Below are 17164 nucleotides of genomic sequence, written 5' to 3'. Positions count from 1 at the left end.
TAGGGACCCTGAAAAAATTATTTAATAAAATCCACGCCTCATAGGGACCCTGAAAAAATTATTTAATAAAATCCACGCCTCATAGGGACCCTGAAAAAATTATTTTATAAAATCCACGCCTCATAGGGACCCTCAAAAAATCCATGCCCCATAGGGACCCCCAAAAAAATTATTTAATAAAATCCACGCCTCATAGGGACCCTGAAAAAATTATTTAATAAAATCCACGCCTCATAGGGACCCTGAAAAAATTATTTAATAAAATCCACGCCTCATAGGGACCCTGAAAAAATTATTTAATAAAATCCACGCCTCATAGGGACCCTGAAAAAATTATTTAATAAAATCCACGCCTCATAGGGACCCTGAAAAAATTATTTAATAAAATCCACGCCTCATAGGGACCCTCAAAAAAAAATATTTAAAAAATCCATGCCCCATAGGGACCCCCAAAAAAATTATTTAATAAAATCCACGCCTCATGGGTACCCTCAAAAAAATATTTACAAAATCCACGATTCATAGGGACCCTCAAAAAAAATATTTACAAAATCCACGCCGGTTAGGTTCCTTAAAAAAAATATTTACAAAATCCACGCCTCAAATATATACGATTCAAAAAAAAAATATTTTTATCTTTTGGATATCATTTATAACCCAATTTTAATCGCCATGCATATTGCGTCATAATTTTGTGTTCCAATTTTAGTTGATAATAAATGATTTTTTTTTTTAAACCTTATCTTCATCAAATTCATTGCGTGATCATTTGTTTTTGTTTTGCAATGGCAGAGAACTACTCATTCGGTGGTGTTAGTTTAGCATCTGTTTGTATTAACCTTGACACTGAGAGAACGTGTAGTGGTGGATCTTTATCAGCGATGCACAGACACAGCAGAAATTTTAAACGAAAAAGTTCCAGTTAGAAGGCTGATTTGGATATTGACTGAATCTTGAGGAGTATGTGATTTGATCTCCATTGCAATTTTATGGGGGATGGATACAATTTGCTGTTTAAATCATAGGCTTCTATATTCTTCATGTTAGCACACAAAATATATTTGTTTTGTTTTATTGTAGTTTTTTGTTTTTCTAGAAGCATATCTATTATAGGAATAATAGGTGAAGGAGATGATACACTCATCATACAAAAAAATGGTTCCTTAATTTTACAGATAAACGTACATATATATAAATCATAAGTGTAATTCTATAACAATATAAATCACATGCATATCTTTGCTTGCATTAATTAAAAAAATAATAATAATATTTTCCTGTAATAATTGCAAAAAAATCATATAAAAAATGTGTAATAATAATATCAACAACAAAGCTATGTCATATCAATTAGTAGTTGTTGCTGTGGTGATGATAATTATTTAAATATTTTTAATATCCAATTGCTTGCACATAAATGTCTTCGTGTATATTTTCTTTTTTAATCCGAATCCGATGAAATGTTTGTACAACTTGTCTTGGCCGAACGTTTATTCAACATATACTGGCCATTTTGTAAATATGGACCACGATAGGTAACGGAATTTTTATCGGTTTCATAGATTTTCACTTCATACAATAGTTCGGGACGTTTGAGGGCCTGACGTACATTGTCCCATATGAAAACGCTGAGATTTTCTGTTGTACTGGGCTGCAAGGAAATTAATCAACATGAATTGAAAATGAAAAAAACAGGTTCTCCATTTTACTTACCGTATTTTGAAAGAATTCCACATCTTTGTCCAAATTCTTGTGATCCAATTGTTTGAAGATGACACCATCCATGGCGAATTTTAGGTCTGTTATGTTCATGACCATGCCAGTGCGAACATCAATGGGGCCTCGGACAGTTACTTCGACTATGTAGAAAAGAATAAAACATAAAAAAAGAACTATTTATAAAAATGTTTTCAAAATAAATAAAAAAATAATAAAAAAATTCAAGCCTCAAAAAAAAATATTTAAAAAATCCGCGCCCGCAGAGCTTAATGCTAACGGACGCGTCCACAGGTTTGCGGATAGTTGGAAGCCCAATATTATTCATTGGGTAGCTGTGAATAACAAATAAACAGTCACGGACAATCAGCGGGCTCAGGGGGGCAGTCTGACCGAGTGCCTATGATCCATGGGCCGACGAGGCGAGAATAGCGCCACTAAATAACCATCTCAAAGGTCTGGGTTACTACCTTTTAAAATGACCTCCCTAATACTGGGGTGTCATGCGACCTCGTGCCTATCAGAGTTCTACGGTTTGCAGTCAGGGTCCCGACTGTATTAGAACGGAGCCTTGTTAATACCTGGGCGCCTCAACAAGCTTATTCAGGCTTAGCTGCCAAGTCTTTGTCATGGTAAGAGGGTATGCCATGGTCGACCTCAATCCCTCACATACAGCCGAATTTTAGTAATCATGCTGGAGAGGCAGTCGGATCTTCTCCTCAACTTAATAGAGGCAACCGGCACCTTCCGCATCCCGAATCAGCTCTGGGATGACTCGCCCTTGTCAGACGAGGAAGACATCATGGAAACTACAGCGATTAAAACTAAGGTGACAAACACGGTAGCGACCATGGTGTCCCCACCGAACCATGGAGAGTCCTCCCAGTTGCTGACTAGGGAAGTACACCCTGGCGATATTGAAGATCAGCACTCAATCTCCACGGCCTGTAGTGATGTCGCGAAATTAATCAGGCAGTTGGCTATCGAAACGGATACTGGTCCTGATGAGACCCCCGTCGATAAGATAGATGTTTCATCAGTACCAGTAACTCCTAGGCAAGTCGATGCCAAGGAGATCGCTACCAAGAAGATGTACCGAAGAGCATTGTACTACTGTAACCGATTCATCGGACCGGACAGCGGCTCCATCACGGGAAAGGAGTTCCTTTTAATCGAGAAGAACCTCAAATTTATACGGAAGTTCTTCATGATTGAAACGATCCCCCGACCCAGTACGAAGACCACCACGGTAGTCCCTTCAAAGAAGGAGAATTCTGTCGGGGGTTCTAGTGCACTTTGCAAGCTGATGCCTGAGACTTCTAAGCCCTCAGCACCTCCCAAGGGCAAACCGAGTACTGAGACGTCCAGACACCAGCATCCACAAAGACGAAAGGTAGGGAACTCTCGAAGTCGGCCGGAAGGAGAGTCCGTAAAAAGGCCTCCAAGAAGACCGATAAGGCACAACCACCATCTGGCAATCCACCCTCTGTCGATACCCAAGTCTGTGACAATTGGGCAGTTGCTAGTGGATGAGCCGAAGGTAGCGAGCGCTAAGCAGGTCGGCGGTGGTTGCAACCCCGGGTGCAAATCTTGACCACAACCCACAGCTGTCAAGAGAATGAGGTCCTTGGAGGAACAACAACCTGCTGCGAAGAGACTCACTCAGTCGTCAGCTGCACAAAGCTCTGCGCATCCACGACAGAGGGGTCTACGATCCGAAACGACCCGAGTTATACTCGGCCAACGTGTGTCACCTCAACCCATTGTGTAAAAGCAATAGGGCTGCTACAACAACAACAACAAAGCTCTGCTTCGTTTCCACGATAGAGGGGTCTACGATCCGGAACGACCCGAGTCTTACTCGGCCAACGTCTGTCACCTCAGCCCATTGTGTAAAAGCAATAGGGCTGCTACAACAACAAAGCTCTGCTTCGTTTGCGTCGAGAAACCTACCAAGAGCGGTGAGTGTGTGGTGGAAACCAAACACGCTGTCTGGTAGGCCAGAAACCTACAACGGAGCTCAGCGACTCTGCTGCTTCACAAGAGGTTCCGGATGATCTACGAGTAGCAATCATGGACCGAGCTGACCCTGACGGGATTATCAGCGAGGATAAATGGTTGCTGGTCGACAGCTATCTGAAAGACCTCTTCCTCTAAGGAGACTGCGAACTTCCTTAAGAAGACAATAAGGCACACAATAAGAGAGAGATCAAAATTATTGTGGGGATCATAACAGATCACTGCAAGATTAGATCTCTCACTTCGAAGTGGGACTCCAGCGGATAGGATTACTTTCGTCTATGTGAGGACGAAGAAGAAATAGAAACAATTGAACATATCCTCTGTAAATGTCCATCGCTGTTTGGCAGAAGACATAAACAGTTTGGAAGATATGAAATTGATAATCTAACTTTCTACTCTAAAATAGCCCCAAACCAGATCATAGGCTTTGTCAAAAATGTGGCATGTCTAAAATAACCATTTCTCCGCTCTACTTCTCTCGCTATCTTTTCTCCTTGCTCTTCCCGTCTCTCTTTATTCTCTTTGCAGGTAAAAAGGATGATCACAATGGACATTAGTCTCCGAGTGGACGGTAGTTACTAACAACGGTACATACCTAACCTAACCTATGGACTTTGAAAAAATTATTTAAAATATCCAAATTATTTTAAAAAATCCACGCTTGTTAGGGATTTTGAATTTTTTTTAATCCACGCCTGTTAAGGGCCTTGAAGAAATATTTAAAAATGCATGCCTTATTTGGACATTGAAAAAAAAATTGTTTTAAAACATCCTATTGAAAAAATCTTTGTTTCAGTTAAGCCTAAACCATTGTGCTAGAACCATATGACGCCATCTATATTTGACTACACTAAATGGTTGCTAGATTAGCTTGGTAAACCTGTTGCCATATCAATGTGGAGTTTTGAACTTGATTTATTTTCGTTGTTGAACCTGACATGACCTAATAGTTATGTGGCATTTTTAGGTAGGTTTCTTTGTATTATCACTCACCCGTATAATTGTGGCCATGGCCATTTGGATTGTTACATTTTCCATAAATTTCACGGTTTTCGGCATCACTCAAATGTTTACTGAAAATGGAAAAAATACTCAAATGAAAAAACTGTATACATTGGGATTGGGGGAGATAATATAAAATAAACAAAAAAACCATCAACACAAAGAAATAAACAACAAATAATGAAAGTGAAAGGAGCTTTAACAAATAAATACTAGATGTGGTGGTGCAGTCGTCGTGCCGAACAAAGGAAAGTTAAAAATATGAAATTCCGTGGAAATAAATCATCATCGTCATCAACAACACCACTACCACCAGCAACCTTGGAATAATTGATATCTGAATATTTATTTATAAATATTTTTTGTTTACATTTACGTTCTTACCTGTGCAGGCGATGGCAAGCGCTAAAGGTTTCTTTGCGGGTTAAAAATGCAACAGGTTGCTGAGACATGTCGTAGAGAAATGAAATGTCGTTGTGTATGGAATATACGGTTTGAGCAGCGTCAGCACACACGCACTAATGGACTTTGGAGGTTGATTAGACAAATGTTAGATAGGTTCAAGCAGATAAATTCACCGCTTATTGATTTGATTTGTTTGTGGTTTGTTGCTCTATCTCTCTTCCCCTCTCTTTGCCTAAACAGAAACACGCGGAACTATTCTTGTGTTTAATAGCCGACCAACACAGCAGCTGCAATTGGAAAACATGTTTTTCTTATTTTTAACCGCAAGCGATTTAAAATGACCTTCCTACCTCTCCTCCTACTCTTGGTTTAATGCAATTGTGGTTTATTTTTTTACTAACCGCAAAATTGTCTGTATATTTAAAGCTTTTTTTGCTTCCAGAATTAAATTTTATTTACGTTGTTCTTTGTTTGGTACTCTCTCACTCAATAGTGTCGCCAACGTTGACATATGGCTGGCTGGCTGACTGCATTATGCCACATTGCCATATTTGTTTTGTTCAACCAAACAAAATGAAAAACGTTCCACCAACAAACCGGTGTTTACAAATGCATGTGAAGAATAATGGCGCCAGTCTTGGCTAACAAGAACAGCTGTAGCAAGAAAGAGAGCAACAAATGGCTATTGTTGACGTTTCACATAGGGATGTATAGATCGATTTTAGACCTTACTTGGCTTGTTACAGAACGGTTGTTCCATAAGCCGAGCTTAAAAAAGATTTTCAGGCGTGGGTTTTTTTATTTCTTTGGGGGCAGGTGTGGATTTTTTAAACCATTTTTTTAGGGACTGACGTGGATTTTTTATTTTTTCGGGGACAGGCGTGGATTTTTTAAATCATTTTTTTCGGGGACAGGCTGGGTTTTTTAAATATTTTTTCTTTAATGACTATTCGATCATTTGTGTATTTTGTTTATTGATATATCCGTTCATGCACATAGGTATTTGTTATAGTTAAAATTGTTGCACATATTTTTTATACACTTAATATTATACATAAATATATGTATATTTATATAGTAATACATAAACGAAAATTATTGATACGTTTACAAAAAAAAAAAAAAAAATAGTATTTTTTTTAATAGTTTATACATACAAAATTTTAATAATATAAAAGAGAAATAAAGAAAACAAAAATAGATAACAATTCCTTGTTCACCTAAGTTGCTTAATTTTAATTTGATTTAAAAAACCGATAATCTTATAATACATTTTAGTGAATAGTTTTAAGAGCTTAAATACTAAGGTTATTCCATAATTTATATTTATATATAATAAAACCAAAATGTAATCACTTCAAATATTGTGTTAAGTTAATTTTTTTACCGTTCGGCTTATTACACGAAAGCTATAGTTTATCGTAAAAAATAGCAAGTATAAAACATATATTTAAAAATATATATTTTTTGTTTTAAATAAATTTCTATTAAATTAATTTTTTAGACGTTTAGTTTCGATAGTGATTTCCTTAGACAGAGGATCGGCATTCTTGCGTTTATTTGGATTTTGAGCAGATACTTTGGTTACTGTTGTACCACCGCCACTGGAAAGAAATAAAAACCAAATAAAAATTGGGTTAATATTGATTTTTTAAAAGACTTTAAAATTATTAAAAAACCCACGCCTGTCCCCCAAAAAAAATTATTAAAAAAATATATATATATTATAGCTGCCATGAAACGAGACGTGAATTTGGCTGCGGATTTATGGTTAACAGGAGAATAAAAGACCTCGTCTCCAGATTCACTCCAGTAGATTAGCGAATTGCTATAATCCATATAAAAGTGAAGTTCTTCTACATCAGTCTCAGTGTTTTAGACGTCCGATCGATCCGAGGAGCGAATATCGATTCGGACCATTACCTTGTGGCAGCCAAGGTACAGACCCGTCTTAATGTAGCAGCAAAGGTGCGATCTAATGTACACGGAAACTCGACGCCGAAAAGCTGCAAACACAACAGGTAGCAGAGGCCTACTCCGCTCAACTTATCCAACTGCTTGACGAAAGCACCCCTTGTCCCGATAATAATATAGAAGCACAATGGCAGAAAATTGCCCACACCCTACAAACTGCAGCAAATGCAACATTTGGGTACCAAAGACCACCATCAAGAAATCCGTGGTACGATCAGGAGTGTAGTAATGCTACTGATATGAAAAACGCTGCGTATAGGGCAACCCTGCGGACAGTAGCAATACGTAATGCGATGGAGTACTATCGGGAGAAAACTAGGGAGGAGAAACGTATTTTCAGAAAAAAGAAGCAAGAGCAAGAAAAACGTGAGCGTGAGCATATCGAGATGTACAGGAGTCAGAATGAAGTCCGGAAATTTTACCAACGAGTAGAACACCAAACCAAAGGCTTTGATGCAGGCACATCCTCCTGTAGAGATAAAGAAGGAAACCTGGTGACGGGTACAGACAGCGTGCTGAGGATCTGGTAGGAGCATTTTGAAAAACTCCTGATACCAAATATTAGCGGCGAAGAGGATACCCCAGAACCAATAATAGATGGCGGTATAGAGTGTATACCACCTAGCCAAGATGAGGTCATAAAAGTAATTAATCGGCTCAAGAACAATAAAGCAGCAGGAGGAGCCGATGGGTTACCAGCCGAACTATTCAAGACTGGTGGTCGGATTCTGGTCAGGAGCATGCACCAGCTGATTAGTACAATTTAGCTAGAGGAATGCATGCCCAATGATTGGAACCTCAGTATCCTGTGTCCCGTGCACAAGAAAGGAGACAAGACAATATGTGCCAACTATAGAGGAATAAGTCTCCTTCCCATCGCATATAAAATGCTATCCAGTGTGCTATGTGGTGAACGACTGAAGCCAATGGTCAATGACATCATTGGACCATACCAATGCGGCTTCAAACCTGCCAAAGTGGGTCTGGCAGTAAACGGCGAGAAGACCAAGCTGATGGTATCAACGCGCAAGACGTCTAGTAGACTCGGACCAAAAAAATTATTTAAAAAATGTAGGCCGTGGAAAAATATTTTTTGTAGATTTAAATATTATTTGACTTACCTTTTGGTCGGTGCTCCTATTGCCACTTTTTTATCATTGATATTTGTCTCAATAATATAGACACCACCCCCGCTGCCGGCAGCATTACCCCCACCACCCGCTATATTAGCAGAATTCTGTTTAGAATCCATTACCACAGGTCGTATGTTGACTGTGTTACGCATTGAACTCCCTCCTGCTGCCGTCGTCGATGATTGTGATGATGAAGAGGAGGCCGCCACCATTGTGGCGGACATTGAGGAGGACATTCGCTTTTGCATTTGGGCCAATGTTTTGGCCACATTTACCACCGAGGGTTTATTGACCAAACCGGAGGATGTTGTGATTTTGGAAATTGTTGTCGATTTCCCAGAGGACGATGATGCAGCGGCCATACTGGCCGCCATGGCAGGTGAAATCGATTTGACACTGCTAATTATGGGTAATTTATTGCTGGAGGTCACCGTCAACGAGGGCGAATTACTGAGAGAGACGGGTAGTTTGTGACGTCCAGCTGGGGTTAGATTGGTTTTCTTGATAATTGTGCCACCCTTAAGGGAGGATATGGAGGTCAGGTTATTGTTAGAGGAGGATTTTTGTAAATTTATGGAGGGGGAGGTGGGGGTTATCCTTTGTTGGCTATTGGATTTGGCCACTGATACAGCAGCCTGTTGTTTGGCCAGGGTGGATACGGCCGCCTGGTTGCTGCTGCCACTTGTTGTTGTTGTAGGGGTTATTCCTTTGTTGTTGCCAAAATTTTGTTGTTGTTTGATGGGCGTTTTTACATTGGTAATAATTAGACCCGATGGAGTTTTGGAGGTTAGGTTGACAGTGGGTGTTTTTTGTGTAATTCCCAATGTGGTATTGGCCCGATGTAGGGGTGGTGGATTGTTGCTGCTGCTGTTATTTTGTGGTAATTTGGCCTTGAAGCGGGCCAAAATATTGCTGGCATTTTGACCCGTTGCGTTGGTGGGGTTTCCTGATTGTTGTTTTGAACCCCCAGCCACCTGAACTGGACTTGAGGTCCTACGTATGGTCGTATTGTTTTGTAAAACCTTATTAATTTGTATCGAGGAGGCGGAGGAGGTGGTGGAGCTACCACTTAGACTTTTGATATTTATTGCACCTGACCCACCACCCCCTGACCCAGATTTATTTGTACCTCCCGCTGGCGTCGTTTGTTTGGTAACAGCTGTTAATGATATACTGGGTGACAGATCATTTAATTGCTTCGATATGCTGGTGGTTCCGGGCGGCGAAGAGGTGGGTATTATTTGCATTTCAGAGGTGGTGGATGAAGATGATGATGCGCTCGTGGTGGTGTTGTTATTGGATTTTGTTGAGCCGGAGGATCTGGGATAAACAATACCCATATTCATGGGTGAATTGGGTTTTGAGGAGGTGGAGGATTTGTCCTGATTTTTGGGATATAAAATACCCATGTTCATGGTCCGACTTGTTTCACCACCCAGACTAGCTGACGATGACTTGCCGGAATTATTAGACAGATTATGTGAATTGGAGGAGGACGTCGATGAGGAGGAGATCGATGAGGAGGTGGAGGATGAGGTTGATGAAGTGGTGGTTTGTTTTTGTTGAGATTTTTGATTAGCCGATGAAGTATTTGGTTTGGATAAAGGTTTAGAATTTGTAGAGTGGGATGCTGCTGATGCTGAACTCTGATTCTGCGACACTGAGGATTTTTGTGGAGTACCCAAAGCAATAACCGAACTCGAACTCGCACCTCCACTAGTTGTATTATTATTACCCTTTGTTTGATCCGTATTTCCCTGTCTCCTTTGTTGGGATTTTGTCGATGGATTACCACTGGCCGAAGATTCGGAACGCCGATAATTTATTAAACTATTTGTATTGCTGGGCGAATCATGACCACTATTATTCGACTTTGTTGTTGTGGAAGAGGAAGCAGACGAACTTGTAGATGATGTCGAAATTGTAGACTTTGTTGTATTGGATGTCGAACTGGAGGCAGATGAGGATTGCGTGGACGAGGAAGCAGCGATATTGGGCGCTGTATTATTTTTCGTTTTATTCGATTCCGCCGTTGTTGGAGTATTTCTAGAACTGGGTCTTGAATGAGAATGATGTGAGGATGGGTGCTGTAGTTGCTGCTGTTGCTGCTGATTTAAATAAGACGAGGCCGAGGAGTACAGGCTAACTGGGGTTGGAGTGGTATTATTATTACCCTTACCCCCTGGTAAATTGCTAGAATTTTTATTGCTGTTATGTCCCGAAGACGACGACGAATGATGTTTATTGTTTTTCCCCGACTTTGATTTATCCAATATGGTCGAACCCGACGAACCAATACCAAAATCACCAGCATAACTATACATATTGGGCAGCTGGGGATAGGAATTCCGCAACGATTGTTGATATTGTTCAAAACTTGTGGTGTTGGTCATACTGGAGGCTGCTGCGGCTGATGATAGAACCGCATTTACCATGGACGATGGTGTAGAAGAAGATGATGCCGAGGAGGCAGCGGCGGCAGAGGTATACATTGATGAGTTAGCAGCTGCTGCTGCGGCCGCCGCTGCAATTGCTGCTGCTGCAGAGGATGGTGTTGGCTGTGGTGGCGGTGGTGGAGGTAATGCTCCTGCCAAAACACTACTTGCCAAATTCATACTACCCGCCGAACTGGCACTTAACCCCTGTAATGCACTCGAGGGCAGACCATACATACTTAGATCACCCAAGGCAGCCAAAGGATTTGCAGCACTTGCGGAGGATGGCCCTGCAGAGGTGGGCATGCGACCCGCACCCATCGCCGACAGTGTTGAATAGGTTGAATTGAGATCAGCATAAGCATTTAGATTTTTATAATATTGAAACATTTCCAAATATTGTTGGGTGGTTGTGGAGGGCGTACTATTTGGTCCCAACAGCGATTGCAGTAGAGGTTGCAGGGGTTGGGCAAAGCCGCCTCGGCCGCCAAATAGACTGGACATCTATTGAAAGAAAAGTAGATTAAAAAAAAATTTAAATATTAAAAGTTAATATGAAGGATTTGGGAAGGGATTTAATATAGAAATAAATATTTGAAAATAAAAATTATTAAAAATTAAATAATAATGAACATAACATAATTAAAAAATAAATTAATTAAAAGTAATAAATATTAAAAATAAAATATTAAAAATATATATATATATTAAAAAATATTAAAAATAAAATATATATAACTAAAAAATTAATTAAAAAATAAAACTAAAATAATTAAAAATGAAATATAATTTTTTTATTTCATTAAATAATATAAAAGATCATTTTCCGATATGTTGTCCTCTACATGATGTTTCCATCGGATTCGTGGCCTTTTCCTTCAGCGTGAACCATCACTTGGATCGCTTTTATATGCATTTTGAGCTGGGACATCTTCATCCTACTTTGGCAGACTCTTTCTCAATTCGTTCAAATGTAGCTGTTACCGCTTGCAATGTTCGACTCATTATATCGATGTCATCGGCGTAGGCTAGTTAATGTTATCCTGCATAGCCGTATTGATTAGTTCGGCTTGTAACCCATCGGCACCTGCTGCTTTATTGTTCCGATTAATTTATAAGCCGATTAATTGCTACTCTGACCTCATGTTGGCTAGGTGGTATACACTCTATACCGTCATCTCTTATTGGTTCTGGGTTATCTTCTTCATCGCCACTACTTGATACCAGAAGCTTTTTAAAAAGTTCCTTCCAGATCCTCAGCACGCTGTCTGTATCTGTCACCAGGTTTCCTTCTTCATCTCTACAGGAGGATGTGCCTGCACCAAAGCCTTCGGTTTGGTGTTTTACTCGTTGTTAAAATTTTCGGACTTCATTCTCACTCCTGTACATCTCGATTTGCTCACGTTTTTCTTGTTCTTTCTTCTTTTTTTCTGAAAACACATTTCTCCTACCTCCGTTTCACCCGATAATTCTCCATCACATTACGTGTTGCTGCAGGGTTGCCCTATACGCTGCGTTTTTTACATCGGTAGCATTACGACACTCCTGATCGTGAGTGTTGCTTTTGCTGGAGTTTGTATGGAGTGGGCAATTCTTTGCCACTGTGCTTCTATATTATTATCGGGACAAGGGGTGCTTTCGTCAAGCAGTTGGGCAAGTTGAGCGGAGTAGGCTTCTGCTATCTGCTGTGTTTGCAGCTTTTCGGCGTCAAATTTCCGTGTTACATTAGATCGCATCCTTGCTGCTACATTAAGACGGGTGCGTACCTTGGCTCCCACAAGGTAATGGTCCGAATCGATATTCGTTCCTCGGATCGATCGAACGTCTAATACACTGGATGAATGCCTTTCGTCTATCAAAACATGATGAATTTGATTTCTCGTTGCTTGATCAGGAGAAATACAGGTGGCCTTGTGTATATCGAGATGTTTGAATCTGGTGCTGCTAACTACCATGTTTTTTGCTGCTGTCGCGAAGTCAATCGACCTCATGCCGTTGTCGGATGTTTCTTCATGAAGGCTAAATTTTCCGACTGTGGTACCAAAAATATATTCCCTTCCCCAGCAGAATTTTAATGTCATGGCCAGGGCAGCGGTCATATGCAGCTTCTAGACGCTCATAAAAATGTCTTTGGTCTGTTTATCTTTGACTTTCGTCGGAGCATGGCCGCAAATAAAACTGTTGTACAAGAACATCGCTTTTATACGGATTATAGCAACAAGGTCTTTTATTCTCCTATTAACCATAAATCCGCAGCCAAATTCACATCCAAAAATAGATTATTATGAAAATGTTCAAAAAAAGGAAAAGTCGCCAGGCGGAGGTAAATATACCACTCCAACTAAAATCTTTGCATCACCTGATACTAATTCAATGAATAGGGATTCGCATTTTCCCAGCACCGAATATTTGAATACTATTTCATAACCAATATACATGCCAACACCACCTACCACCTTTGAGTCTATACGATCATTCCGGATAAATTACATGTGTCATAAATACCATCAACAAACTGACAACCAAGCCTTTGAGATTATCGGTATTTAAAATTTTAATTTTTTTCACAACGTTGAAACGACGTAATTTTTTGCACATAAAATTAGAATTTGCAGCTGCTGGTAAAAAAATGATCATTAAGAAACACGCGGGCATTCCGATTTCCACCCAGACCATTTAATATGTCAGAGACCTTTAAATTGCGAGTCTTATAATACTCTCTCATAAGACAATCACGTTTCACAATTTCTTCGATTTATATATAGCACATTTGGTTTATATCAGCACTTGTAATTGGAATATTGTAAAACGTCCCCAAAGCTATTACAGGTGTTCCCAAGTCGTCCAAACCTTCAGGCAGTCCTCTAATGACTGTAAATAAAGTTGAACAGGAACTTAGAACGATTTAATTTTCTATGCAATATATTGTCTTCATGATCAATCAAGAGCGGCACATTTTTTTGTGATAATCACTTCAACCTTACGGATTTTGAATTACAGCGAAAATAGACTGAATCAGGGCTAAATATACTTATACATATATACCTTAGAGCTTCTTATAAAAATATTTCATTAGTATTTATATTAATATAAAATTTTGTTTTTGCAAAAAACTTAAAATAATAAAAAATGAAAATAAAAAACCAAAAAATACTCACATTTTTATTGTTGTTATTGTTATTATTAATATTTGTATTAGCTGTACTCACGTCTAGACCAGAAAATGGTGACATATAATTGGCTAAGTTTGGTGCATTAAATTTATTTTGTAAACTGAAAAATAAAAAAAACCCAAAGAAATTATTAAAATTCCCAAAAGGGAAAAATAGGGCTGGAAAAAACTTACTCTTCAATATTTGGTTTTTCATTCAATTCCGAATTCATTTGCAGGTCCCTCTCGTAGGCTGTCCAGGCTTCATTCTTTTCCTGTTCGCTAAGTTCCTGTTCAACTTTATTCTCCAACAAGCTATCATGTTCATGATATTTATAAACCAATTCTGGATAGGAACGCAGCAAACGAGCCAATATATTATCTTGGGGTAAAATGGGCGTGGGTCGTTTACTTTTGTCGGGTATGGTGAGGCTATAAAGAGGCAGAGAAAAATAAAAATTATTATCTTGTAATTTAATCAGCGGACCTCCTGTTGACTTACATATACAACTCTGCCAATTCCGCCATATTATAATGCCTATCAATTTGTTGTTCATCCACAACACGGAAACTCATGGCCTGTTTGGTAACCGAACGTGAATAGACTTTTTCCTCCATGGTACCCTTTAATGAAAAAAACAAAATAGAAAATTAAATCCTTCCTTGTTAGGGGTTATCAAAAACAAAAACAACAAATTCTCACCATTGCCAACAACCGATAAATATAACAATTTCGTTTTTGTCCCAGACGAAAAACACGAAATATATTCTGTTGATCATTTGAAGGATTCCATGAGGTATCCAATATGATAACACGATTAGCACCAATTAAATTAATACCCTGGCCACCGGCCTTGGCGGAAATTAAAAATACCCTAGCCCTTTCATTGAGTTGATTATTGAATTCATTGATCATGGCATGGCGTATTGATTTGGGTGTCTTGCCATCCAAACGATAATAATCTTTGCCCAAATGCCATTGGGTGGGGGTGTTAATATCTGTAAGAGAAAATAAAACCAACATTAAATCCATTTTCCTTCTTTGGGAGAAAAAACAAACTAACTTAATTCCTTGCGTACAGTTTCATCATTTTCGGTAATTTTCTTAAAGAAATATTCCACCACATTAAGCACAGCAACAAAAGCGGAAAATATTAAACTGAAAAAAGCAGGAAATTTTAATTTTTGGTTTAAAAAAATAAATATTTCTTTTTTGCCTACCATTTCTCCCGCTTCTCTTCGCACATTTGTAAAATTTTAAACATGGTTCGCAACTTATTACTGGGCATTATTGATTCCAAATCGTTTTTGGTTAACAGGCTGCGCCACCAATCATTTGTCACCGACATTTGGCCCGTTTGACTGTCATAGATATCATCGGGTTGATCATCATCGGAATTATGGTCCTTGCCTTTTTGGCGAATCTCTTTCTTGTTGCGTTGCTGAATAATAAAAGAAAAAATAATAATATTGGAAACAATATTTCAAAGGCCTAGATTTTTTAAATAATTTTTTTCGGGGACAACTACATAAGGGTCTACATCTCAAAAATTGTGTATATTAATATTGCTTGAAATACATACCGATACAGCATTTTTCCAGGCATCTTCTAATACTTTTGGATGCGTCCAAATCTGTAAAAAAATATTAGTATTTAATTTTATTATTTCATTAAATTTCAATATCTAAAAAACTTTACTTTACGCAAACAAGTGTAATCGGTAATAAGACCTTTACCACGATAATGTTCATCACGATTCTTAATGGCATTCAAAATATGTTGATATAGATTATTTTGCACCTCTGTCATGGGTATAAATAAAACATATTCGAATTTTTGTGGCAAGAATGTTTTCAATAACTCGGCTTCTTTGCGCTGCAAATAAACAAAAATAAATTAGAAATTTATTTTCTTGCTTAATCATGCTGCCCTTCTTCTTTACCTGTACAAATTTCGATAATTTTTTGTGTAGAACAAATGATCGTTGTTTCATAATTTTAATATCGGTCTTGCCCGAATCTTTGTGTTGACCATTTTTAATGGGATTCGCATAGAGGTTGGCAAATTCTTTTTCCGTACCCAAAAATAGGGGTTTTATAAAGTTCACCATGCTGTAATCTAGGAGAAAGATGTTCGATTACAATTATAAAATATTTTTAAAATATTTACTAAACTTACATTCCTTTAGATTATTTTGTATCGGAGTACCGGTTAGTACAATACGTCGTGGTGTCACAATTTGTGCCACGGCCATACTAATGGCCGATTTGCTGTTCTTAATAATGTGCCCCTCATCGCAAATCACCAAATCAGCACCTAAGCAAGAAATAAAAAATATTAAAACGTTTTTTTCAAAATTTTAAAGTAATTTCCCCACTTACCAGGCTGTAGTAAATAATTATTAACCTTCTGTCTTATATCCTCCAAACGATGTGCACTTATATTACCACGATTCTTGTAGGAATGATAGAAGACCAGCGTACGAAATGCCTCATAACCAATTAGCAAACATCCCGCCCGATTATGATTGGCCTGTGACCATTCATGTAGTATCCCCAACTTCTCATTTATATCCGAGGTATCATTAAAGGTATAAACTTTCAGATTCTTTTGCCTTAGTGGACCCAGCCAACGTATGATTTCATCGGCCCAATTCATAACCGTACTTTTAGGACATAAAACTAAAATTTTTGTGGTTTTTAATTCCTTATAGGATATCACAGTGTGTAAGAGGGCAATCAATTGCAGCGTCTTTCCAAGACCCATACAATGTGCCAAAATACAACCAGAACCGGGACTTTTTTTGAGGGCATCCACCCCACCGTAACATGAGTCGTACATGAAACGCACACCATCGAACTGATGCGGTTTGAGTAATTTCACAAGACTTGGATCAACTCTGATGAAGGTTTGCTTCTCCTTGATATAGTCCAAAATGAGATCCTTGTTCTTATCCACATCGGGACGCTCCTTGAGCACCTTATCCAACATATTATGTTTCTTTTCAAGTCGTGCGATGCGTTCATTTTCTTGCTTTTGGGCCTTTAAAGTCTCGCCGGCCAATTGATCGGGCCGTAACATGGGTTTTATGGCCCTTGGCTTGGTCGACTGACTGGGTTCGGCATCAATTTCTTCAACATCGGAATTGTCGCTCTCCGAACTCAGGCTAATAAGTTCCTCATCAATTTTACTAATACGTTTACGTTTCTCGGCGTCGGATAACATTTTGTCCAGCTTCTGAGGTCGACTGCCACGTTTACGAAACAACAAATTGTCATTTAGTAATTCAATTTCTGTAGCTGTGGGCGGTTCACCAGCATCGCCA

General features: G+C 38.8%; 1 protein-coding gene across 1 annotated transcript; it reads right to left on the bottom strand.

Moving 5' to 3' along the window:
* Positions 1-1441: 1441 nt before the first annotated feature.
* Positions 1442-5209, bottom strand: LOC133322850 (6-pyruvoyl tetrahydrobiopterin synthase-like). The gene is made up of 4 exons (XM_061531803.1): positions 5125-5209; positions 4732-4811; positions 1714-1859; positions 1442-1651 (listed from the first exon to the last, which is right to left on the bottom strand). The coding sequence occupies exons 1-4, from the start codon at positions 5190-5192 to the stop codon at positions 1442-1444; spliced, it is 504 nt and encodes a 167-aa protein (XP_061387787.1). The 5' UTR covers positions 5193-5209.
* Between the last annotated feature and the right edge of the window lie 11955 nt (positions 5210-17164).

The sequence above is a fragment of the Musca vetustissima genome, unplaced genomic scaffold, assembly GCF_032173495.1.
Source record: "Musca vetustissima isolate MV318-11 ecotype Yass unplaced genomic scaffold, APGP_CSIRO_Mvet_v1 utg4338, whole genome shotgun sequence".
Taxonomy (NCBI): Eukaryota; Metazoa; Arthropoda; class Insecta; order Diptera; family Muscidae; genus Musca; species Musca vetustissima.
The sequence above is the reverse complement of the archived record's forward strand: the minus strand, read 5'-3'. Positions and strand labels throughout refer to the sequence as shown.